Raw genomic sequence first — 27,937 nt, forward strand, 5'->3', positions numbered from 1 at the left:
GGTTGGGGAACAAATTGAAAAGCTCACGTGAGTTCCGGTAATCTGACTAATGGAATGTCTTCACCTTCCTCACTTTCTTTTTCTCCGATGAGGTAATACGATTCCAAAGAAAACTAACAGCTCATTAAATGGAGGAACAGTGAAGATAAAATGAGAAAAAGAATAAAAAAATGAAGTGATACAGTTAATCACAAAGGGAGAAACTAAACTGAGGAGCTAGAGGTGAAAGCAGTTAGGGGTTCCGTTCAGATTGGAGCAGAGCGGCCTGATGTTACCTGGTTGGGAACTAACGACAGACTGACTGTAGGGAGCTAGAGAATAATAGTGTCATATTCATGATTAGTATATCAAGTATATATAGCTAGTATAGTAATATTAGTGTAATAGTACTAGTATATAGTAATTTAGTATTCAATATTGATATATTAGTATTAGTGTCAATATTCAATATTAGAGTTGTTGGAGTGATGTCCACTTACCAGAGTTTACGTTCACAGCAGCTTATATCAAATGTCGAGAAGTTGTAGAGGGTAACTTTATCTATAAATTTGAAATTTATAGATAGAAAACAGCAGTTCATATCCAAAAACTACACTAGATTAAACTTGCCGACCAAAACATTGTCTACAAATAATGTTCAGTATAATTTTTCCATAAAACCAAGCGTTAATCTGTAATTCGAAGTTCAATAATTGAACTTATTATTTAGAACTTACTATTTATTATTTAGAAGCCAACTATGGGCTATTGAAATTGAAACATTTGAAAGCCAACTGTCAGCCTCAGCCAAGCAGAGTTGAGAAATTGAGAGCTGCGCTCATGCTACCTGGCGGCAGGAATTTGCACTAGACTGCTCACTTGTGGACAGCTTGCAGCATCTAGCGGCAGCAAATGTAACTATATTCAAATATTTTGAAGTACCGATAGTAAAATATCGATTTGATTGAATCGATTCTTACTTTCGATGATAAACTTTTGAGGTTATGTTTTGATTTTCCTAGCATGCTTGACAGCAAGGTGTGTCATTATCTATTATTATTACTTGTAAAATCAGAGTACCGTGAATACGTGCTATAATATTTAGTTTATGTTGGTTCTGAAAGATGACTGAGATCAAGGAAGAAGACTGGTTCCTTCCAGAACAGAAATACGAATGTAAGTAACTACCTAAACTTGAAAGTTTTTTAGTTCTCTAATAATGTTATTTAAAACATTGTCATACATTGTTAATAACCTTTATTCAACATTGGTATATGGGCCGCAGAATCTAGCATTGAGACCGGCATTCGTCCTATATTCCTTGAGTAGGTTAGGTAGTACAGTACTTCATAATTAGGTAGTACATCATAATTCTTTGGTATATGGGCCGCAGAATCTAGCATTGAGACCTACATAGATCGATAGAGGTCAAGATGTAATGTTATAACAATGAACCGTTGGTTCATTCATTACTTGATGTCTTTGTCCTATATTCCTTGAGTAGGTTAGGTAGTACCGGTACAGTACTTCATAATTAGGTAGTACATCATAATTCTTTATGAATTATGAATTGGTCAAGATGTAATGTTATAACAAAGTGCAGCCAAAGAATTATGATGTACTACCTAATTATGAAGTACTGTACTACCTACCTACTCAAGAAATATAGGACAAAGACATCAAGTAATGAATGAACCAACGGTTCATTCGTTCATTTTTTGCTTTAAGGGACAGTTACTTAACTTTTGTTAAGTAACTAACAAAAATTAGTTTACTTTTAATCCATATATAATGCCACGAGAACCAATCAGAGAAGCCTTCCTCTTGTGGAATTTAATAATGATTAAAATTTAACTGGTTTTTGTGCAACTGGGCCTAGAGCATAAAAATGAGACAAAAACATAAACAACTTACATTGAGTCTGCTCCCTACCACCTTGATTTTCTTCTTTCGGCTGTTCCGGTAATCTGACTAAAGGAATGTCTTCACCTTCTGCTCTATTCTAGTGAGAAGGGAATAATTTCCTCACTTTCTTTTTCTTGTTGTTCTCTTTTCTCTTCTTCTTTCCTTTTCAACTCCTCTTCTCTATTTTTCGCGAATACCATGCGTAAAATTTTCATGCCCCGGCTGTTTCTGCAAACAATAAGTGAATAATTATCACCATAAGAAAATCGTTTTGTATCAAATTTTGGTGTTGTAGACACTTACTCATAAGGGTTAAATGGTGGAAGATCGAAGCGCATGAACTTTCTCGTTTTTGGCAGTTTCGATTGGTATGGGGAGGAGGAAAACAATTTCGTTCATAGTATCTAAGAAGTAGTGTACCGAAATAGTATCTTACGTTACAAGGACGGGAAGGGGCCTTCTGCAGGCGAGAATGATGTTTCTAGTCGAGGCATTTAGTATTTAGTATTTTTTAGTATTTATTTAAATAGGTCCATAAAAGGGATCACTAAAGTGAAGCCCACTGGGACACGTCGAAAAATGTAAAAGAAAAACAACTTCCCGGAGGCAGAAATCAAATAAGAAAATAGGCACTCACCACACTGCTCTCCAACATAAAGAACTCACGGAGTGAGTACAGAGGGTGATCCGTCAGCAGGCTCCTCAGAGCCCCTCGAAACCGCACAGCAGGCAGATCCCTGGCCAACAGAGGCAGCCTATTATAGAGGCTGATAGACATATGAGCCAGACCAGTCCGAGTTCTGCCTGAGTCTACCCCTTGTCTCATACGGGTGGAAGCTCTGTCGGGTCACGAGCAACCCCACGTTTGCCTGTGTTCTGCAAAGGGTATGAAGAACATAGAGGGAGAAGACGGTGAGGATCCTCTCTTTGATAAAGAGCGGGCGACAGTGGGCTAATCTACCAGCCCCACAAATAATCCTCAGGGCCCTCTTCTGGAGACGAAGGACTCGGGCGACATCTGTGGCTCCACCCCAGAGGGGGAGGCCATATAAAATCAAGCTCTGAAAAAAGCCAAAATAGCACATTTAAAGATAATGAGGTGGCACACTGTATTTGAGACCCCTCAGCAGGAAAACCACTCTGCTCAACCTGGCGCAGACTGTCTCAATGTGCTCGCCCCATGAGAGCTTCCTGTCAAGGGTAAACCCTAACAGTTTGACGGGGGCAAAATTGTATTCATTCCCATTTCTGAGACTGAACACAATAGACTGAGTTTTGTCTTCATTGAGGAGGAAGCGATTGGCAGAGAACCAGTCCGATGCAAATGCCCCAGTCTCCACCATAGCTGCCCTCAGTCCTCCCATCTCACGACCAGCATTGAAGAAGGTGGTGTCGTCCACCATAACAGGACAGGCCCCAGGACAGATCCCTGATCTCAGAGAGAACACCATTAGCCAGCACCGCCTGTCCGCGACCCCCCAGGTAGGCCTGAATCAGGCGTACCAGTACAGGCGTTAGCCGAGACTAGAATTTTATTCGAGCACTGCAAAAGACATTCACGTCCAAGTAAAGTACACTATTTTTTGTCATAATAATAATCTAAAGAACAATAATTGGGAAATAGAAAACATTAGCCTACCTGCTTGTTCTACATGCATTCTACAAACATAACCTAGCTTACGAATTCCGAATCAGGAATTTTGTGGAAGTTGACAAAACTTCCACCTGGAGCACTGAAAGAGTTTTTTTGTAGCAGTTTTGCTGTTCCTATTTCGGAACTATAGTGAGGTCCACGTTATAATGACAGTATTTGATTAACTTTGGTGTTGCTATCCTTGTCTATCATTCGATAAAGCAGGTACTATCCTTTTCTAGCTTACATCTTGACCTCTATCGATCTATGTAGGTCTCAATGCTAGATTTTGCGGCCCATATACTAAAGTGCAGCCAAAGAATTATGATGTACTACTTAATGAAGTACTGTACTACCTAACCTACTCAAGGAATATAGGACGAAGACATCAAGTAATGAATGAACCGACGGTTCATTCATTCATTTTTTGCTTTAAGAGACAGTTGGACAGTTACTTTAACTTATGTTAGAATTTACTTTTAGAGTTTACTTTTAATCCAGATATAATGCCACGAGAACCAATCAGAGAAGCCTTCCTCTTGTAGAATTTAATAATTCAACTGTGTTTTGTGCAACTGGGCCTAGAGCATAAAGAATGAGACAGAAAACATAAACAACTTACATTGAGTCATTTGTGTCTGCTGCGTACCACCTTCATTCTCTCCTTCTTGTTCCGGCAATCTGACTGATAATGGAATGTTTTCACCTGCATGAAATACAATTCCCTGACTTTCTTTTTGTGCTCTCTTTTCTTCTTCCCTCCTCTTCTCTTTTATTGTGTCAGTTGTCTGCTGCGTACCACCTTTATTCTCTTCTCTTGTTCCTTTTCCTTGTTTCTTTTGACTAGACTAATCTTGTATTTTATGCTTGTCTGTTTCAGATCTGGATCACACCGCTGATATGCAGTAGGTTTCTTATCTTTTCAGTAGTGCGGCTCTGACTTGAAAAAAACAGCCAATTTACTGTAGAAATTTGATATTTTTAGTTTTTTCATTAAACTTATGCTTAACCTTCCGGCAGTTGCGCTGTTGCTAAAAGTAGTCACGACAGTGCATAAGTCGCAGTGTGCAAAAGATATAGGGAAAGGCTGTATTCGGGAACTGTAAACTGACCAATAACACAGATTTGATGACTTTGCTTGATGTACCTTATTGGGCTATGAAATGGTAATCTTCCAAATGTTCATAGGCGTAAAATAATCCAAGAAGATGGAAAAAATAACTTTGTTTACTATTAAAACATATTAATTAATTGTATAGTTACTTTTTCCATCTTCTTGGATTATTTTACGCCTATGAACATTTGGATGATTACCATTTCATAGCCCAATAAGGTACATCAAGCAAAGTCATCAAATCTGTGTTATTGGTCAGTTGTTTTGATATTAAACAAAGTAGACCTACATAACACTTGGGTGTTGTAAAAAGTACAACACTCGACTGCTCGTGTGTAATTGATGTCGAGAGTAGGTAGGCTAAATCTGTTGTCTTATGATTTGGATGTTACAAGAAATGTGTGCTACCAAGGGCGTTGATTAAGCTTCAGGACCCCCGAAATTCTAGAAAAATACCTTCTTAAAATACCTTAGTTTTTCTGGTTAGTTGACAATCAGGCTCAACTCACACTTACGCGACTCACGTCAAGAAGAGACTCGACTCTAGTCATGAGCTTGTGTTTCGAAATGGTGACACTCAGACCAGTCGATTCTAGTCTCCGCGACGTCACCATTTGAAAACACATATGCTCTCGACTAAAGTTGAGTCTCTTCTCGACCTGAGTCGCGTAAGTGTGAGTTGAGCCTTAGAGCTTCCTTCATACTAACCTTTCTGCATACTTCAGCACCCTCAAAATAAAATCCTAGCTACGCCTTTGTGTGCTACAAAAGTTTCTTTTTTCACAAAATTATTTACAGATGGAATTAAATAGAGAATGCATTTATTCAAATGATAATTAATATATAATTATTATTGAACGAAAATCCTAAATAAATGCTTCAAATCACCCCGAAGACCTCTGCTACTGCAGAACTACTATCCAAAAATTAGTTGCCAGCCCGGGAATCGAACCCGGTACCTCCCAATTGCTAGTCAGGAATGCTTGCCCTTACACCAAACTGACAATCTCTTGATAGCAGCGCTCATTTTATACGAAGCCATAGCGGCCAACCAGTTACAGATGGAATTAAATAGAGAATGCATTTATTCAAAGCTTGCAGCATTTATTTAGGATTTTCGTTCAATAATATTATATATTAATTAGCATTTGAATAAAAAAATGACTAGCAATTGGGAGGTACCGGGTTCGATTCCCGGGCTGGCAACTAATTTTTGGATAGTAGTTCTCATCGAATTTCCATCTAGCTGTTAGCCCTGTTGTCAATGACTGCAGTAGCAGAGGTCTTCAGGGTGATTTGCAGCATTTATTTAGGATTTTCGTTGAATAATAATTACAAAATTCTTTTGTCTTTCAGAATCCACTCATGGGGTAACACAGTTGAAGAAGCGTTCGAACAGTGTGCGAACGGCCTGTTCGGTTGTATGACAGAGATAGAGTATGTGGAGATGGCCGAAACACAGGAGATTGAAGCCGAGGGTCATGACATGCTCTCTCTCTTGTTTCACTTTCTAGACGAATTTCTGTCTCTTTTCAGTGCCGAGCCTTATTTCATTGCTAGGGTGAGTTGGTTTAGTAATTATTATTAGCGTATGGCTTTGAATGGTGGGCAGAACCAAGGGTAGTTCTACCTCGCCGTATATAGTCCAAGTTCCCTTATGGGAAACATTGGAAAAACTGTGATAATATTGGTTCAGTAATAATAATTTCATAGAGATTAGAATGACTGCCTTTATTTTTTACTTAGGAGGGCGAAGTTAGGGCGCAATCGGTCCTGTCTTACACTAACCCTCAAAAAAAGATATAGAAAAGATAGCATAAGAAGATATCCCATAGTAAAGGTAGTTTATGTCCCAAATTTCAAGCCGATTGTTAACTCAAGCCGATTACTGTCGAGTAATGTCTATCTGTGTTGTTGGGGTGACTTTCGGCTTGAGAAATATTTGGAAAATATAAATGAATAATTATAAAAATTGATACAGTATTGCCATAAAATGATACAGTATCATCATCATCATCTGAAAATATCCTATGATATACAGATTTCATTCTAAGAAAGTCTTGTATCAAATAAATTATGGTGTTGCTATCGATTTGAGATGATACTGTATTATCATCATCATCATCCTATGATTGATTTAGATTTCATTCAAAGTTTGGAAGTCTTGTATCAAATTATGGTGTTGCTATCGATTTGAGATGATACTGTATCAAATTATGGTGTTGCTATCGATTTGAGATGATACTGTATCAAATTATGGTGTTGCTATCGATTTGAGATGATACTGTATCATCTGGTACTGTATTATTATCATCATCATCCTATGATTGATTTAGATTTCATTCAAAGTTTGGAAGTCTTGTATCAAATTATGGTGTTGCTATATATTTGAGATGATACTGTATCATTTGATACTGTATCGGTTATCCTATACTGTTGATAGGATAACTGATTCACTGATATTCATTCCTATGCCTCACTGATACTGTTGCTTCTGATACTGATACAGTATCAGAAAATATCCCATGATATATATATATTTCATTCAAAGTTTGGAAGTCTTGTATCAAATGATGGTGTTGTTTAAAATCATGGGATATCTTCTGCTATTTTTTGTAAATCTATGAGAAAAGATAGCATAAGAAGAAAAGGTCATTTGAGTCTGCTCATTGTCAGTTGTCATTCGAGTCTGCTCTGTACCACCATCTTTCTCTTCTTCTTCCTGCAATTGAAGTGAGAAGGGAATATCTTCTTCTTCATGAACTACAACAATTTCCTCACTTTCTTTTTGTTGTTGTTCTCTTTTTTCTTCTTCTTTCCTTTTCAACTTCTCTTCTCTATTTTTCGCAATTACCATGCGTAAAATCTTCAAGTCCCGGCTGTTTCTGTAAACAATAAGTGAATAATTATTAGCATAGAGAAATCGTTTTGTATCAAATGTTGGTGTTGTGTATAAAGTATGGTGATACCATGGAGAAGAGAAAAGATTGCATAAAAATACATCTCATGGTATAATATATTGAGTCATTTAAATCACATCCTGCTCATTACCAGTTGTCATTTGAGTTTGCTCATTAGCAGATTCATTGTTTTTTGACGAGGGCTACAGAAGTTGCATGTAGCAACCTCTTTTGAATTACTATACGATCTAATAATAAAATAATTTATATTCTTATTCATTTGTTATCTAATTAATCTTACCTTGTTGACCGAGCGAAGTGAGGTCTAAGATTCAAGTCGACTGTTTGGTATTTCTCTTAATGTTTAAATGTTTGTTTATATGTTGCGCATTTACGGCGAAACGCGGTAATAGATTTTCATGAAATTTGACAGGTATGTTCCTTTTTAAATTGCGCGTCGACGTATATATACAAGGTTTTTTTGAAATTTTGCATGTCAAGGATAATATAATAGGAAAAAGGAGCCTCCTTCATACGCCATTATTAGAGTAAAAATCAGACTAGAATTATTCATCATAAATCAGCTGACAAGTGATTACACAGATGTGTGGAGAAGCCAGTCTATTGCTGTATTTCCATGAGGTCTATAGTTTCAATCAGGTACTTGTGGATAAGAATACTGCGTGAGGTCTACTTTTCACAGAACTTCTAGTTAATTTGTTTCAATTTCAGAAAGTTAGGATTCTGGAATTTTTGAAATTTTGCATGTCAAGGATAATATAATAGGAAAAAGGAGCCTCCTTCATACGCCATTATTAGAGTAAAAATCAGACTAGAATTATTCATCATAAATCAGCTGACAAGTGATTACACAGATGTGTGGAGAAGCCAGTCTATTGCTGTATTTCCATGAGGTCTATAGTTTCAATCAGGTACTTGTGGATAAGAATACTGCGTGAGGTCTACATTTCACAGAACTTCTAGTTAATTTGTTTCAATTTCAGAAAGTTAGGATTCTGGAATTTTTGAAATTTTGCATGTCAAGGATAATATAATAGGGAAAAGGAGCCTCCTTCATACGCCATTATTAGAGTAAAAATCAGACTAGAATTATTCATCATAAATCAGCTGACAAGTGATTACACATAATAATTATTATGTGTGGAGAAGCCAGTCTATTGCTATATTTCCATGAGGTCTATAGTTTCAATCAGGTACTTGTGGATAAGAATACTGCGTGAGGTCTACTTTTCATAGAACTTCTAGTTAATTTGTTTCAATTTCAGAAAGTTAGGATTCTAGAATTTTTGACATTTTGCATGTCAAGGATAATATAATAGGAAAAAGGAGCCTCCTCCATACGCCATTATTAGAGTAAAAATCAGTCTAGAATTATTCATCATAAATCAGCTGACAAGTGATTACACATAATAATTATTATGTGTGGAGAAGCCAGTCTATTGCTATATTTCCATGAGGTCCATAGTTTCAATCAGGTACTTGTGGATAAGAATACTGCGTGAGGTCTACTTTTCATAGAACTTCTAGTTAATTTGTTTCAATTTCAGAAAGTTAGGATTCTAGAATTTTTGACATTTTGCATGTCAAGGATAATATAATAGGAAAAAGGAGCCTCCTCCATACGCCATTATTAGAGTAAAAATCATGCTAGAATTATCCATCATAAATCAGCTGACAAGTGATTACATAATAATTATGTGTGGAGAAGCCAGTCTATTGCTGTATTTCCATGAGGTCCATAGTTTCAATCAGGTACTTGTGGATAAGAATACTGCGTGAGGTCTACTTTTCACAGAACTACTAGTTAATTTGTTTCAATTTCAGAAAGTTAGGATTCTAGAATTTGACAAAGAACAGTATTCCCATTTGTTGACCGAACGTAGTGAGGTCTATGTTTTTTTTGTCCGTATGTAACGCGATTACGAACGCGTTGATAGAATTCTATGAGATTTGGCAGGAATACTGCGCGTCGATGTATACACAAGGTTTTTTGAAATTTTACATTTTAAGGAATATGAAAAGAAAAGGAATTTCTCCATACTCTGATATCACTATATATCATTGGCTGTCATAATCAGCTGACAAGTGGATTATTCATTGCATGCATTACACAGATGTCTGGCCATGTCTATTTCTATAAGGTAGGGTTTCAATATTTTTTATGAAGCGTGCACATCAGTATTAATATTCTCACATTTGAAAAACAAATTTAATAGGTGATTGAAAATAAAATAAAAAATGATTGAATTGACTGAATAATGCACAAGAAATTATAATATTCTTGATTGGGGAAATTAATTTTAAAATAGTTGAGAAATAATAAGAAAACAAAGATATTGCCAAATTTAACTAAAAAATTATTAAAAACTTTAAAACAGCTCCTAAATAATTGGGTGCTCTAGAGCTCTAGACTACTAAGATTAGGTTAAGAATGTTTCTGTATCCTCATTTCTCAGTACAGCTGATGATGCGTTGGTTAACTACGTGAAACCATGGTTCTGTTTTAAAGTTTTCAATAAATGTTTAGTGAAATTTGACAATATCTTTGTTTTCTTGTTATGGAGAGATTTCACAACATCACCATCAATTCTACTAATTTTATTAAAGTTGAGAAATATTTTTATCAGATGGAAAGATTATCACGAAACTGGATAAATCATCATATGGGATACAAATTCAAACGTGAACTGAGTTTATTAACATAAGTTAATATGTTATATGTTAATATGTTAACATTTTAATATGTTAATAAGTTAATATGTTAATAAGTTAATATGTTAAGTTAACATGAGTAAATTACTAGTAGTTCTGTGAACAGAAGACCTCACGCAGTATTCTCATTGAAACTATAGACCTTATGGAAATACAGTAATAGACTGGCTTCTCCTCACATCTGTGTAATCACTTGTTAGCTGATTTATGATGAATAATTCTATAGTCTGTTTTTTACTCTGATATTGGCGTATGAAGGAGGCTCCTTTATCCTTTTATATTATCCTTGAAATGCAAATGAAAAAAAAGAACGTTAATAAGGGGACGTGAGTGAGTAAGGGGGTTAACGTAGTAAGGAAGTATATAAGGAGACTTGTGAATGGAAAAAGCACAGGAAGAGGAGAAAGATGAAGAGGGTAATGAGCAATAAAATAACAATGATGATGATGATGATGATGGAGAAGGCACAAGGCAGTCTAGAAAGGGAAAACGTGTCAAGTACATGTCAAGTATAGCCGTAAATGCGCAACATATAAACGTTTAAACATTTAAACATTAAGAGAAATGCCAAACCGTCTTAGACTTAACTTCGCTCGGTCAATTATGATTCAACTGTGAATTATTGTGATTCAACTGAATCGACTAGAACAGGTAACATCAGATACTTGTAGATGAGAAAACTGCGTGAGGTCTACTGTTCACAGAATTACTTATATTATATTAGCTTGTTATCGTATTAATTTGTTTTTCAATTTTCAGAAAGTGAAGATCCTAGAATTCGACAAAGAACAGTTCAGGATAAAGGCTATAGGGTTTGGAGAGCAGTTTACAATCGGAAAACATCCACAGAGATCTGAGGTGAAGGCAATCACATACTCTAACATGCAAGTTAATAAAACCGATGACGGACTCACCCATATTCATGTAATTGTTGACATTTAAATAATAATTTTATTATAAAACATGTAGTTGTTTTTATTTGTTCAGGAACACTTTTGAATATTGAGGCCAGCCACTATATATATAGACCTCACTATAGAAGGCATTGACAAGACAGAGGATCGGCAACGTTGATCTCCTCTAATCTATCTCCACTGCCATTATAACGTGGACCTCACTATAATAGTGGCTGGCCTCACGTTATAAGGGAGAGGAACAGTTTTGGGTTTATCCTGTTGATTCTCTCCCAATCATTAATTTGATGTTGTGATTAAGGAATGTAATAATAATAATAAATAATAATAATGGCAGTGGAGATAGATAAGAGGAGATCAACGTTTCCGATCCTCTGTCTTGTCAATGCCTTCTATAGACGGTAGCTGATACAAGTTTATTGATGTAATATTAACTGTTCATTCTCAATTACTTTATTAAGCAAGAAATTATCATAATAATGAATTTTCATAATAAAGATGAAATATTTTGTTAAGGCTGTGCAAAGGCTAAAAATAAACTTTCTACTCGTGCTATTTTTCTAAGTTTTTCGATTTGCATATCATCTAGCTATCAAAATAAAAACGTGTTCTCAGGAAAACATTTTTTCCGATCATTACTTTTTGAGATATGAGCGACTGAAGTTTGAATTTTTGGGACAGAACATTTCAAATTCGGTAAGAGATAAATCCATGAGATTTAGAGGATAGATTCTTCATGGAATTGTTGATCTAGTAAAACGAAAATTTTCTGAAAATATCAATTTTTAAGATAGTTATTCAATTTACTAAAAATAACTTTTAGTTGAGCTATTTTTGGTAAATTGAATAACTTTTCCAAAAAATTATATTTTCAGAAAATTTTTGTTTTACTAGATCAACAATACCATGAAGAAGTTATCCTCTAAATCTCATGGATTTATCTCTTACCGAATTTGAAGTGTTCTGTCCCAAAAATTCAAACTTCAGTCGCTCATATCTCAAAAAGTAATGATCAGAAAAAAAATGTTTTCCTGAGAAAACTTCATTTTGATAGCTTGATGATATACAAATCAAAAAACTAATAATACTCATAATTATAATAACTTATACTCATAATTGAGTATTTTGTTAATTAATGATTAATTCTACATTGTTGTAAGACGATCTGGCAACAGAGCAAAGCAAGAAAGAGATAGCGCTAACCGCTTTGTTGAATGATGGACAAGGATAGCAATACCATTGCCAATCAAACAGTGCCATTATAACGTGGACCTCACTATAGTCAACCGCACGAAAAAATAGTCAGGTGAGAATAGATGCAACGTTGTCAAATAAGAGTTGACCAATGTTGTCCATATCTGATTTCAAATGAGAACTGATTAATATATTTTTGTAATAGATCTGACGTATTGGCAACGTCTATGGGTGCGGGAATTACATTTTCCAATTTCTAGCGGCCTATTTTCGTGCGGTTGACTATAGTGAGGTCCACTTTATAATGTCACTGTTTGATTGGCAATGGTATTGCTTGGTAAAATTGCTTGCAATGGTAATGTTTCATCGCAAGGTAGATGAATAAAGGACGTTATTCATAGACAAAGGTAAGTTTCATCAGACATTTTTGATTACCAGGCAAACAGAGGGTTGTGTAACAGGTGAAAGTTTGGAAGTTCTGTATCAAATTGTGGTGTTTTGTATCAAGTTGAGATGGTACTGTATCAGATTGTGTTGTTACATTATCATATATGTGGTGATATAGAAAAGTCAGCATAAGAAGATATGACATGGTTTGTATAACTCATTCAAAGTTTGAAATTTGTGTATTAAATTGTGGTGTTTTGTATCAAGTTGGAATGATATTGTATCAGATTGTGTTGATATGCCATGGTTTGTATAACTCATTCAAAGTTTGGAAGTTTTGTATTAAATTGTGGTGTTTTGTATCAAGTTGAGATGATACTGTATCAGATTGTGTTGATACTGCATCATATTTGTTGATGGAGAAGTTTGGAAGTTTTGTATCAAGTTGAGATGATAGGTACTGTATCAGATTGTGTTGATATGCCATGGTTTGTATAACTCATTTAAAGTTTGGAAGTTTTGTATTAAATTGTGGTGTTTTGTATCGAGTTGAGATGATACTGTATCAGATTGTGTTGATACTGCATCATATTTGTTGATGGAGAAGTTTGGAAGTTTTGTATCAAGTTGAGATGATAGGTACTGTATCAGATTGTGTTGATATGCCATGGTTTGTATAACTCATTCAAAGTTTGAAATTTGTGTATTAAATTGTGGTGTTTTGTATCAAGTTGAGATGATACTGTATCAGATTGTGTTGATACTGTATCATATTTGTTGATGGAGAAGTTTGGAAGTTTTGTATCAAGTTGAGATGATAGGTACTGTATCAGATTGTGTTGATATGCCATGGTTTGTATAACTCATTCAAAGTTTGGAAGTTTTGTATTAAATTGTGGTGTTTTGTATCAAGTTGAGATGATACTGTATCAGATTGTGTTGATACTGTATCATATGTGGTGAGAAAAGTCAACATGAGAAAATATTCTATGGTATAGGGCAGGGCTCTCCAACCTACGGCCCGCGGGCCACATCCGGCCCGCTGATAGATTTTGTCCGGCCCGCCGAGAGTTATTGCTACAGATTTTTAAAAATATATATTTTTACACATTTTTGACAACAGCTGTGAGTTCAGTACTCTTCTCTTGCCAGCCACTCCATCTCTTAATAAGAGTGAAATTAGCTGTAAACAAGCAGCGATCAACCATTGTGAGATATTAGCAAATGGTCTGCACGGACTGTACATGTCTCTCCCAGAAAAAGACTCTTTCTGGATCTACCTAAAAGTGTGAGCAGACATTTTCAAAAATGAAGTTTGTTGAATCCATCTTCCTTGTCAGATGAACATTTGAAAACAATTTTAATGATCGGAACCACACAGTTTGATCCTAAATGGGCGGACATTTCAAGTGAAATAGAAATGCGATCTTCTCACTAAAAATAAGTATTATCTTTTAGTTTGGTAACTTTCTGTGAGCTCGTGTATTGTCAAGTTGTCTTATTACTATAAAAAAATTTATTAGCATTTTGTTTAACTTGCATTGTCAAGTTTTCTTATGACCTTTTAACACTCAATAAATTGGACTTTGTATTTATTTTATTTATTAGAACAGTCACAAACACGATATTTGGAAAGAGAAACAGGCAATTGCCCAAAACTTCTTCAATTCCTTGATTTTGGCACATAAATAGTCCAAAGTGATGTTAAGTTTAAAATTTCTGTTTTCACCAAAGATTAACACTCAGAGAATACGTATTCGAGATATGACTGATGAATTTTGAATTTCGAAGGGTTGATAAGAGCCGGAAATAACACTAAACAATCCGAAAGTTTCAATAATATTGAAATAAACTTGAAAATTTGAGCAGAAAAATTAAAACTACTATCACTGCAACTATCAGCTGATATTATTGCAACTATCAGATTATTGAAATGAATTGGATTGTTTCTTCCTGTGTTTTAATTAAACCTACTTAAAACTCCTCATATTATTCTAATGGAAATATAATAATAATTTTACACCCCCCAAATCCCCCGTCGTGTGTGCCCCACAAGTCAATTCCACGTAGATCCTTGTTATTGGCCCTCTAAGCCTCCAAGAATTAACAATGTGGCCCTCAGATAAAAAAGGTTGGAGACCCCTGGTATAGAACGTTTATGTTTCAAATTTCAATGTTTACTCAAGCCGATAATCATAGTTATTATTTTTCGTGAATCTATGTGATGTCTCTCATACTGTGCTGTTCTTACACTCCCAACAACACACTTATAATAGACAGTAGTTAACAGTAATAGGCTTGAAATTTGGAACACAAACTACCCTCTATACCATGGGATATCTGTCATGTGACTGCCTCTATATTGAGGTCCATGGGATATCTAAGTGACTTTTTGTGTAGTTGAGAAGATGATATTGTGGTAATTATTCATATTGAATGAAAAAGACTAAGAAATTGTCAAAAAAATTTTGATTTCTTAGTCTTTTTCATTCAATCCAAGTGACTGCCTCTATATTGAGGTCCATGTAAGTATGAAACTACTCATTTAAAATTGAAATAATACAGAATTTTGACTAGAATTTACCAAAACTGGCAATATTTAGAATAAAATGATGAATTTTTCATTTTATCAGAATGAATAAAATGAGAAATTGACAAGACCTGTAATGTATCTTATATCGATTATGAGTTCCACTTATATTTATCTCCACAGATTCTTTTCTCTAATAATTGTACTATATTTGAACTGCCATTTCTCACTTAAAACTCATTAATAAAAAGAACATGATAAGTCTCATTCAATCGAACATTTAGCCTTCAATTTTGTATATTAGAAAACTTTTGTGAAACTGCTTTGTTTGGAAGATATGTTCAAAAATCTGGTGTGGTGCACTCACACAACTTTCCTTGCCGTTATGAGAATTGATCACCTGACGCTAGTGTTCCCGCGCATCTCAATTCAAAGATTTGAGCCAGCTGATGACAGGGCAATAACGCTGGAGACACACATGAGGTCTGCTATCTCTTCATAGTGAATGATTTAATAGAATCAACAATAATTTGCAATTTAATAATCACATTTTCTCGAATTTAAAGCTTATTTTCAATTTTAGGTGAAAATGTTACTGAACATTAATTGTAGAGATTTACATGCTCAATCTACTCCACTTGATTCACTTCGTTTCAATTGTATCTGAAGCCTGATAATTGGGAATCTATCTGCATTGATGGGGCGAAGCTCCTGAAATTTTTACAGATATGGGACTTGTGGCAGTTGATAGAGCGTATCGATGACTATTTTAGGTATGAATTTGATCAAAATCGTTGGAGCAGTTTCCGAGAAAATCACGAAAACCCCTGTTTTTGACAACATTTTCGCCATTTTAGCCGCCATCTTGAATTGCATTCGATCGAAATTGTTCGTGTCGGATCCTTATAGTGAAAGGACCTTAAGTTCCAAATTTCAAGTCATTCCGTTAATTGGGAGATGAGATATCGTGTACACAGACGCACATACACTCATACACACACACACACACATACAGACCAATAACCAAAAACCAGTTTTTTGGACTCAGGGGACCTTGAAACGTATAGAAATTTAGAAATTGGGGTACCTTAATTTTTTTCGGAAAGCAATACTTTCCTTACCTATGGTAATAGGGCAAGGAAAGTAAAAATCCAGCATCTCATCCTCCAAAACGTAGCGGTTATTCTCACTCATTTATTTTTTTCAAATTCAATAATTAACTTGATCTAGTACCCTATTATTATTAATTCAAAAATTCCTCACGAGACAATACTATAGTTTACAAGAATACTTTGAGGAAAGAATCATACATGAATACACGCATTCATGTACATTTTGAATAAAGAGATTGATTGATTGAATCTCACCACACAGACACCAGGAACCATAAGGAAATTATTGAGCTCTACATTATGATGAAAAATCTAAAGACCACGGCGCAAACTCGCTTCCAGTGGGAGTATATCAAGTAAGTAAGTGATTTGGAATGTTCCAATCAATTTTGTAAAAGATTTTACTGGTTCAACTAGCTGAACAAAAGATTCAAACTTACGATTTTTAATAATGTCGAAAATTGGATATACAATGGAAGTAAAGGTATAAATTGAGTACCGTAATTAATGTGAACTCAGCACCCTATTACAAAAATTTTGAATGTTTAAATCAATTATTACAAAAATTTTGTATGTTTAAACCAATTTTGTAAATGATTTGACTGGTTTCACTAGCTAGACAAAAGATTCAAACTAGTGACTTCAAAAATTATTACAAAAATTTTGAATGTGTAAATCAATTATTACAAAAATTTTGAATGTTTAAATCAATTTTGTAAATGATTTTACTGTTTTCACTAGCTAGACAAAATATTCAAACTAGTGACTTCCAACTTACAACCCCTTACTAATGTTGAAATTCTAGATCTACAATTCAATTATTAGAAATTTGTTCAAATCCATCGTGGTGGATAACATGAGTAATTAGGTAATTTTTACTCACATGAAATATCTGTAAAAATGCTTGCTGTTGATCACGTCGGAGTCACCAATATAAAAGGTCTGAATTAAATAATTAATTGAACAAAGCACCCAATAATCTATAATTTGCAATATTTCAATCAATTTTGTGTGGGATTTGACTGGTTTCAGATTCAAATTTAACAACCTTTGACTTACAACCTCTTAATAATGTTGAAATTCTGAATCTACAATACAATTAAAGGTCTAAATTGAATGATTAATTGAACGCAGCATCCAATAATCTGTATTAAGCAATATTTCAATCAATTTTGTGTAGGATTTGTCTGCTTCAGATTCAAATTTAACATCCTTTAACTCCTTATTAATGTTGAAACTCTGGATCTACAATGCAATTAAAGGTCTAAATTGAATAATTAACTGAACCCAGCACCCAGTAATCTATAATTTGCAATATTTTAATCAATTTTGTGTAGGCTTTGACTAGTCTACTTTCAGATTCAAATTCAACAACCTTTAACTTACAACTCTTTAATAATGTCGAAATTCTGGATCTACAATTCAATTAAAGGTCTAAATTAAATAATTAACTGAACAAAGCACCCAATAATCTATAATTTGCATTATTTCAATCAATTTTGTGTAGGATTTGTCTGCTTTCAGATTCAAATTTAACATCCTTTAACTTATAACTCCTTATTAATGTTGAAACTCTGGATCTACAATGCAATTAAAGGTCTAAATTTAATAATTAACTAAACCCAGCACCCAGTAATCTATAATTTGCAATACTTCAATCAATTTTGTGAAAGATTCGACTGGTTTCATTCAAGAATCTGAATGAATGAATGAATGATTTTGATTCAAATTTGGCGACCATTGATTGTTGGTCCGTAGCATGCTGCGCTCAAGCGGCAAAAATCTCAACTATACTACAACCGTATAGTGGCGCCCCCATTCAGAACTAAACATTCCATCTTTGTTCATTGACTGCCTTTCTGAAAACCGGCAGGTAAACAGTTCGAAGCCCAAACATGACCGTCATTCGTGTTTAGCTTCTCGTCTCAGAAACATTAGCTATGTTTCCGTGCCTTCTTTTCACGAATATCAATTTCTTTGTTTCGGTTAACGTGCATAGTTTGTGAGAAATGTTAACAGTTTACCGTGAGTGTTTTTTGTTCAGTGTTTCAACGAATTTCATTTCGAGAATGGCTGTTTTTAGTGTAATAACCTCGCAAGTATCGAGGAGTAGATTAACGAATTACCACAACAAACGTGGGTTAATTGACATTTTAGTTGTGTTTCTAATTTTGGCCGTTTATCGGACAAATTTCGTGCAGGCTGAAGATGGTGTGGATCTAAATTGTGCTAGTGTTGTAAAATATTCCTATGTGACAAAAGGTGGATTTAGCAAGATACCCGTGCCCAACAGTCCTCTATCAGGTAAGTTTTTTCACAATTTTACTAAATTTTCCAAATATTTCTGTAAAATTTGTTAACAAATTTTTGTAAATTTTTTCAACCCATCTTCAGCTGAACTATTTTTTTTTTGCTGAGGATGATGCCCGTATGAGCTCTAGGCTTGTGCGTGAAAAATGAGACGGATGATGAGAGATGATGCAGGCCCACTGATTTTTTTTATGGTAAATGGTACCTACTATTTTTTTTTTGCTGATGATGATGCCCACATGAGCTCTAGGCTTGTGCGTGAACAATGAGACAGATGATGCGAGATGACAGGCCCATTGATTTTTTTTTGGCTGAGGATGAAACCCACATGAGCTCTAGGCTTGTGCATGAATGAAGAGACAAATAATTTATTTATTTGACACAAACATAGATGATGGATTTGACCTACAGCTTTAGGTGGGTTCCGAACCAACAGGAAGTGATTTTTAATCTCTCAAATGGTATGGGATTGGACCTACAGCTTTAGGTGGGTTCCAAACCAACCAGAAGGGTTTTTTAATAATGAGATAAAAATGGTATTAAGAGTTCGGCTCCTAGCGGTCACCCTTACAAATGAAGTACCAGGCAAATGGCGCTTAACTTGTCTTATGGAGGAGTTCGGCTCCTAGCGGTCACCCTTACAAATGAAGTACCAGGCAAATGGCGCTTAACTTGTCTTATGGAGGGGTTCGGGTCCTAGCGGTCACCCTTACAAATGAAGTACCAGGCAAATGGCGCTTAACTTGTCTTATGGATTATGGAGGAGTTTGTCTCCTAGCGGTCACCCTTACAAATGAAGTACCAGGCAAATGGTGCTTAACTTGACGCGACTACGAAACCAAATCGCTTCTACTGATTTTGATTGTTTATTTGGCAAAACGTTAAATTTTTGAGCCTTCAGAATGTTGCTTATCTTATAATTTTTAGTTTATAGTTTATTTAGTCAATGGTTTAGTAGTATTATATTATTCTATGGTTTAGTCTATACTTTCATATTTTCATGTCATGGTTTAGTCTATATATTATAGTTTATACTTTCATATTATTATGTCATTTTATAAAATGTATCTTCAAAATTTTCAGGTAAGGTTTTATGATTTCAGAATGTGGTCCAAGCTTTAAGGGGTTTCTAATAAACTTGGTTGTTATTTGACTCATTACAAATACATATTATTTTTAATGGGATTTGAATCAGAGTCTTACAAGCTTCATAAGCTTAAGTAGGCCTAATTCATAGCTTTTTTTTATAATACTCACTTTTGACCTATGTTTTGATTCAAGAAAATAATCAATACTCGGCTGCTGCTTCAATAATGTAACTTGATCTAAGGCGAGCGGAGCGAGCCTGCCAGTTAGTCTGTATTATACTGAAATGTTCCCATCAAGGAATAATGTAGTAATCAATATCAATAATATAGTAATAATTATAATAATAAACTTCAGTGTGAAATAGCAGAGATAGACAAATAATAAGCTATCTTAATGCTATCAATAATCAAACAAACTATTTACAATAATTTCTTATTTATTCAGATATGAATTTAAACAAGATTCAATAATTATTAATATTCAGTAGGCCTAATAAAATATTGGAAAATTCTAGTAGTATTTACGTATCAAAGATAGTAGTTTCATTCCCAACATATTTTAGACTAAAATAGAAATATTATTCATACAATGATAGATAAATTGTATGATGTATTTGAATATATTTGATTGTAAAAATATACCGGTAGTGTGTGTGAGAAAGAGAGAGTGATGTTTTAACTTGATTTATCCATATTATGAGATTGAAAAACAGTATCTATGAAATTGAAGTTCAAATACAGCATTCAAAGGCCCCCGGTTGCACAAAAGCCGGTTAAATTTTAACCGTGATTAGTTCCACGAGAACCAATAAGAGAAGCCGTCTTTTCAAAAACGTGGAATTAATCACTGTTAAAATTCAACCGGCGTTTGTGCAACCAGCACAGTGTTTCAATAGCTATTTCTATGATCTGTTTTTGTCATATCGTATTATCAGAAGATTGGAGAGAGAGAGAGAGAGAGCGAGAGAGAGAGAGAGAGAGTGATTGATTGATTGAGTACTTTATTTATGTAGATTACAATATATACTGGCTTATACACTTATATACAATAGCTTACAATACAGCAAAATTATAGATGAATATTGATAATATTCTATAGATAAACTATAGATAATAAACTATAATACTACAAACAGATAATCATATTGTTATGCATCTACATAAATTGTCGGAGCTTTGGACATATCAATGTCCATTCTTCGGAAAGAATATTAAAAATATCCTCCCCACTAACTCTCTACCAATAAGAGAGTGAGAGGTAGTGTGTGTGAGAAAGAGAGAGTGATGTTTTAACTTGATTTATCCATATTATGAGATTGAAAAACAGTATCTATACAGTATCTATGAGAGTAAAAAACAGTATCTATTCAAGATTCATAATAAATTCAAATTTCTATTATTGTTTTCTTAATTTTTTTGCTTCAATAATAATTTTATGGTCACAATTTGTCCCTATTTCACTTAAAATATTCATCTATTTTGTCTTCGAATCAGTTCCATTTTGTCTCCTACGTGTATTTTGCTTGTGAATTAGTTCAATTTTGTATTTAAATTAGGCTCATTTTGCTTTTCAATATTAGTTTTGTGTTCAAACTTACTTCCAAATTAAAGTATATTCAGTGAAAACTAACTTCAAAATTGTAGTATATTCAGTGAAATACAATCAGAGTTGTAATTGAGTTTTTCTCACAATCTGCTCTATAATTATGATTTTATGAAGCGAGTTGAATAGCTCTAATTATAAGCTTTAGTTCATTTATTGCAGTTTGCACTGCAATTTTGACCATGAGGCTTATTCTCTTCATAGCTGATCTGTCTCCCTGTAATTTTTTCATTCTACTTTGTTCTCTCTTTGTTCCATTGTTCTTCTTTTCCTTCTCATTCTCCTCTTCATTCTTTTCCTTCTCTTCTCCTTTTCCTTTCCTCCTTCTCTTCTTCCTCTTCACCTTCTCCTGTTGATTTTGTGTTCTCTGCTCCCTCATTCTATATTCCCTTCTTCTCTCCATCTATTCTAACTCATTTTCCTTCTTCTCTTCATCTATTCTATCTCATTTTCATTTTTCTTCTTCTTCTTCTTCTTCTTCTTCTTCTTCTTCTTCTCCTTTGTTCTCTGCTCCCTCATTCTATATTACTTCTTTCTCTTCATCTATTCTAACTCATTTTCCTTCTTCTTTTCTTCTTTTCCTTCTTCTCTTCATCTATTCTATCTCATTTTCCTTTTTCTTCTTCTCCTTTGTTCTCTGCTCCCTCATTCTATATTATCTCTTTCTCTTCATCTATTCTAACTCATTTTCCTTCTTCTTTTCATCTATTATAACTCATTTTCCTTTTCCTTTTCATCTCACCCTTCTTCCTCCAACTCATCATTATCTTCCTCTTCTTCCTCCAGTTTTATTTACTCTTCTACTTACTTCTTATTCTCGTTGTATTCCACTGTCTCTTTCTCTTTTTCTCCTCTATCCATTCTCAGTCCTTTTACTTCATTTTTAAGATGAGGAAGAAGAAGAAGAGGATGATGAAGATGAAGAAGAAGAAGAAAAAGAAGTAGTAGAGGAAAAGAAGAAGAGGAGGAAGAAGAAGGAATAGGATAAATAGAAGAAGAGAAAGGCAGAATCAGTGGGATGTAGAACAGTATAAAAGAAGAAGAGTAAGGGGGAGAAGAAGAAGAAGAAGAAGAAGAAGAAGGCAGGAGGAGGAGAAGTAGAAGAAGAAGAAGACCAACACAGGAACACTGGGAAGTAGAATAGTATAAAAGATCAACAACAAAAGAACATATTAGAAACTAAATATCGGTGGTTTCTTAAAAAAAAATCCGCTAAATCGATGGGTTTTTCATTCATCTCTCAATAAATCGGTAAGGTAGATAATTGGCCAAATCAACGGAGCGTACAATCGGCGTTAGAGCCTTAAGATATCTATTGTAGAGATTGGATGGATTATGTTTCATTATTATTATTATTTGTGTGATAGGCTGGCGGTAGAAGCCTATCATTTTCACATTGCCAATTCAATTGAATCAAATTGTTGCTTGCGGTAGAAACGACTAGAAGAAAAAGAATTGGTTTGGTGAAGGAAGATAGAGAGAGAGAGTGTGAGAGAGAGAGAGACAGCGAATGTGTGAGAGAGTGTTTGTTTGTAGAAATATGTATAGTGAGTGAGAGAGTGAAAGAGTGTGGGATATATAGAGAGTGAGAGAGCGAGTGAGTGTGTGAAAGAGTGTGGAATATAATTATAGAGAGTTAGAGATAAAGTGAGTGAGTGTGGAATATATAGAGAGTTAGAGATAGAGAGAGAGTGTGAGAGAGAGAGAGAGAGAGAATGAGTGAGTGAGTGTGTGAAAGAGTGTGGAATATATAGAGAGTTAGAGATAGAGAGAGAGAGAGAGAGAGAGAGAGAGAGTGAGTGAGTGTGTGAAAGAGTGTGGAATATATAGAGTTAGAGATAGAGAGAGAGAGTGTGAGAGAGAGAGAGAGAGAGAGAGAGAGTGTGCGAGTGAGTTTGTGAAAGAAATCCTTGTGAATTCGGTTCTTATTTATTTAAACAACTTGACAAGTGAGCTTGAAAATCCCTAAACGTGACTGACTTCCAACGAAAAAACAAACAGTGGCTCAGGGATGAAAACTCTAAAACATACCCGACTTTTGAAGGTGAATTCAGGGGTTTTTCAACCCCGACATGGGATTTAAGGGCTGCTTTTTGGGGTTTTAGTTACGGCTATTTGATTAACACGGACCTCATGTGTTTGTACAGTCTGAAAACAATTTTGAAGCTGTTTCACAGGCTATCACTCTGATGGAAATGTTTGAGAGGTCTTCACTTTCTCAAATAAAATCTGTTACATCTCTGTATCCTATTTTTTATGTTCCACGACTACCTCGAATTAATTGATGTATGTGTCTCAAAATTGTACACAATTTATGAAGTTTTATGTGTAGTTGAGAAGTTGATATTGTGGTAATTATTCATTTTGAATGAAAAAGACTAAGAAATTGTCAAAAACCACAGATTTATTGATACTTAGAAAGACCGGTTTCGGTTATTACACCATTGTCAATCTCTGTTTATCAGATAAACTATGAATAAAAAAGACTAGGAAATTGTCAAAAACCACAGATTTACTGATACTTAGAAAGACAGGTTTTGGTTATTACACCATTGTCAATCTCTGTTTATCAGATAAACTATGAATAAAAAAGGCTAAGAAATTGTCAAAAACCACAGATTTACTGATACTTAGAAAGACAGGTTTTGGTTATTACACCATTGTCAATCTCTGTTTATCAGATAAACTATGAAACTATGATAAACAGAGATTGACAATGGTGTAATAACCGAAAACGGTCTTTCTAAGTATCAATAAATCTGTGGTTTTTGACAATTTCTTAGTCTTTTTCATTCAATTTATGAAGTGATAAACTTAACCTATCTTTGTACAATATTTCTATCCAAATTTGGGAATTTTTAAACAGGCCCAGTTCGGTCCTTTCCCAATCATTCATATTTGAGAATGATATTTTATCTATTTAATTGAAATCTCATAATCCATCCTATGATGAGCGTAAGAGAGGGCCGACTGCACCCTAACTTCACCTGAATTATCTCAAAAATTTTAATTCTAATAATAATTTTAACATGTTTAGAATTTTAACATTGAGTATAATTTGTGGATTTGAGTGAAATTTTTAATATTTTTTGTGATTGTGAAGGAAGATTTTTGTTTGGATTTGTACTTTGAAATTAATTAATCTGTTGAATCCAAAATTATTGTAGTACATACATTTTTTGGACTCAAAATAGTATGTGAATTAAGTAATCATTTACATAACCTCTAGACCGTGTATTCCAAATTAAGGTTTAAAGCAGTTTTGGGCGAAGGCCTGTTGTTTTTACCTGCATTGTATCTATTGTCTATGAATAAATGAAATTATGAAAATTTATTATCTGATCAATGGAAAATATATTTTCTTGGCGAATAAAATATGAATGATTATTTATTTATTCGTGGACAAAATCACAAATCATATGAATATGATTAGGAAGGAACAACAGGCTTGGCCCAAATCTATTCCATTCCCTAATTTTGATAAATTAATAAAATGTCCAAAAAATAGGTTATGTTTCTACTGTAAAACGTTCAAGTTCAATTTTCGTCCAAAAACATATATAAGCTAAACATTTTGAATTTAGAGAAATTAAAACAACAAGTTATTTTATAAGATTTTATTTTTAAAACAAGTTATTTTATAAGATTTTGAACCCAAAAATACACACAACTTCTCTTACTAAGCACAGCTGTTTTATTTTAAACAAGAATAAACAGTTAATATTAAATCAGATATACCGGTACCGGTATCAGCCATCTTTTATAGGAGGCAGTGGCAAGGCAGAGAATCAGCAACGTTGTTCTCGCATCTTTCTCGACCACCATTATAACGTGGACCTCACTATAGCATGCATAGAGTGGCGTGCATAATTCCAAAACAAAAACATTCCTAGGGGTGAAAGTGGCCACTCTATACATTTAGTGTTCTATGCTCACAGTCCACTGACCTCTCTTCAGTTTCATAGAATTCCTCCAGTTAGTTTCACTTTAGACTGTCTGTATTTGTTGAATGAAGGGCTTTGTTGTTGTTTATGAGGATTACTGCCACTTTAAAATGAATATCACTATAGTAAAAACCGTCTAAAACTGGCAGCGTTGGTTAAATGGGGAGCTTTGTTGTTGTTAAATGAGACTCGCTGACACTTTAAAAGTGAACAAACCACTCCTAACCCAGGTAGCATTGGTGGAAAATTATTTACGCGTCGTTTAATTGTATTCAGGTTCGGGCAGGTTGGAGTTTCTGTAAAGTTTTGAAAGAAATTGAGACAAAATCGGCCCGTTATGGAGAGCCTTTTTGTTTGGAGGTCCAAGAATTTTGAATGGAGGTGGAGGAAGTTTATTATGTACGTTCCGGTTTTCTTGACACCAGATTCAAACTGAGGTAGAGAACGGTTAGGCCTACGTTCTGGGTTGGAATGTCTGTTGTATTATAATATTATACTGTTCCAAGGTTTATTATACCGTTTCAAGGTTTGAAGGACACTGTTGTATACGGGTTCGTTCAGAATGAAACAGTGGATTATTTTGAATTTGAAACAGGGTGCTCTTGTTGACCGAGCGAAGTGAAATCTAAAGGTGCGTACAGATATATGCGCCGCGAACATGAGCAATTAACTTTTAATCAGCTTACTATATCTGTATTTTTACAGAAACGGTGAGATACAGATATAAAAAGCTTGGCATCAGCTGATTAATAGTGAATTGCTCATGTTCGCGGCGCGTATATCTGTACGCACCTTTAGATTCAAGTCGACGGTTTTTGCATTTCTCTTTTAGTTTATATGTTGTAATAGATTTCCATGAAATTTGAAAGGTATGTTCCTTTTTTAATTGCGCGTCGACGTATATACAAGGTTTTTGGAAATTTTGCATTTCAAGGATAATATAGAAAGAAAAAGGAGCCTCCTTTATACGCCAATATTAGTGTGAAAATCAAACTATAGAATTATTCATCATAAATCAGCTGACAAGTGATTACACAGATGAATGTGTGGAGAAGCCAGTCTACTGCTGTATTTCCATAAGGTCTATAGTTTCAATCAGGTACTTGTGGATGAGAATACTGCATGAGGTCTACTGTTCACAGAACTACTAGTTGTAGCAGTTTTGCTGTCCTGAACTAGGAAATTCCGGAACTAGGAAACATACTCGACTGTAAAGAAAACTTATGGTTTCATTACAGTAGAGTATGCTGTAATGAGAATCATATTATGTTTGAATAGAGTTAAAACGTTGTCAAAAATCCATTTTAATTAATATTTCACAGGAGCATGCTTTCGTGTGTGTTCACACATCACACAGCTGTAAGTTACAGCTGAAAAATTAATTATAAAACGCTGAAAGTGGATTTTTGACAACGTTTCAAGTCTATTCAATTATGGAAAAGTTTCACAAGATCAACATTCACGCTACAAACATATTATTTTATTAGTTCTACAAACAGCTGTTTACCGGCTTGATTTCATGTATGGAAAACAGCTGAGATTGAATGCCTGTTACGAAAATAATGTAAAGATTGTGATGCTCGAAACACAGGCTGAAGAATGCAATGAAAGCTGAATGGGGGCGTTAGGGGGCTGTAGAGGGGGGTGGGTATTGAGGGAGGTCTGTCAACAAGTGCTCTCCAAAAGTAATAAGAATTAGACATCTTCTGAGGGTTGATCTCTGATCTCTTCAAGTGGTCTGCTGTAATCTCTTTCAAGAGTTCTGCTATTGCATTCTTCTTTTGAAAGAAGAGTGGAGATACAGTTATCCTTCTTTTTCATCCTCTTTTTCCTCACTTCTTTATATTCTTCTTCTTCTCCTTCTTCTTCTTCCTGTTCTTTTCTCACGTCTTCTCGGCTTCTTGTTGTTCTCCCACTTCTTCTTCTTCTTCTTCTTCTTCTTCTTCTTCTTCTTCTTCTTCTTCTTCTTCTTCTTCTACTTCTCATTCTCCTTCTCTCTACTCTCCTAAACATAATTTTCCTTGTTTGCCTCTTTTTCTCTTGTTTTCCTTCTTCCTATTTTCTTCTCTTGTCCAATCACTTCATCGGTTGAGTGTTTTTCAAAGCTAAACGTTTCAATTTTGTATGAACACATTTCATCATCTCATTCTCTCTTCATTCATTATTCTCATTTCTATATCCTTCCTTTTATAAATAATGAATCTATAGTGAGGTCAACGTTATAATGGCAGTGTTTGATTAGCAATGGTATTGCTATCCTTGTCTATCATTCAACAAAGCGGCTAGCGCTATCTCTTTCTCGCTTTGTTGCTCTGTTGCCAGAACGTCTTTCAACAATGTAGAATCGATAATTAACAACATATTTCATCATAATAAGAAACTTCATTATGAAATTATTGAAAAATATAATTTCTTGCTCAATAAAATATAATTGATTGTTTTAGACGAGAATGAACAGTTAATATTACATCAATAAACCTGTATCAGCTACCGTCTATAGAAGGCATTGACAAGACAGAGGATCAGCAACGTTGCTCTCGTATCTTTCTCCACTGCCATTATAACGTGGACCGCACTATAGTATGGTTCAT

The 27,937-nt window shown here is 34.5% G+C and overlaps 1 protein-coding gene across 1 annotated transcript; it reads left to right on the top strand.

Moving 5' to 3' along the window:
- Positions 1-941: 941 nt before the first annotated feature.
- On the top strand, positions 942-11,228 carry LOC120354021 (protein archease-like). The gene is made up of 4 exons (XM_039439835.1): positions 942-1,155; positions 4,398-4,422; positions 5,988-6,192; positions 11,024-11,228. Exons 1-4 carry the CDS (start codon positions 1,104-1,106, stop codon positions 11,204-11,206), a joined length of 465 nt encoding a protein of 154 aa, XP_039295769.1. The 5' UTR covers positions 942-1,103; the 3' UTR covers positions 11,207-11,228.
- Positions 11,229-27,937: the final 16,709 nt, after the last annotated feature.

This window comes from Nilaparvata lugens, chromosome 13 (assembly GCF_014356525.2).
Source record: "Nilaparvata lugens isolate BPH chromosome 13, ASM1435652v1, whole genome shotgun sequence".
NCBI classification, from domain to species: Eukaryota; Metazoa; Arthropoda; class Insecta; order Hemiptera; family Delphacidae; genus Nilaparvata; species Nilaparvata lugens.

What these genes read in the sequence shown, in the direction of transcription:
- LOC120354021 (XM_039439835.1), top strand. Translation starts at nt 1,104, where the DNA reads ATGACTGAGATCAAGGAAGAAGACTGGTTCCTTCCAGAACAGAAATAC. An exon ending in TCCAGAACAGAAATACGAAT is followed by an intron (nt 1,156 to 4,397) that starts GTAAGTAACTAC and finishes TGTCTGTTTCAG; the next exon opens with ATCTGGATCACACCGCTGAT. An exon ending in AGCCTTATTTCATTGCTAGG is followed by an intron (nt 6,193 to 11,023) that starts GTGAGTTGGTTT and finishes TTCAATTTTCAG; the next exon opens with AAAGTGAAGATCCTAGAATT.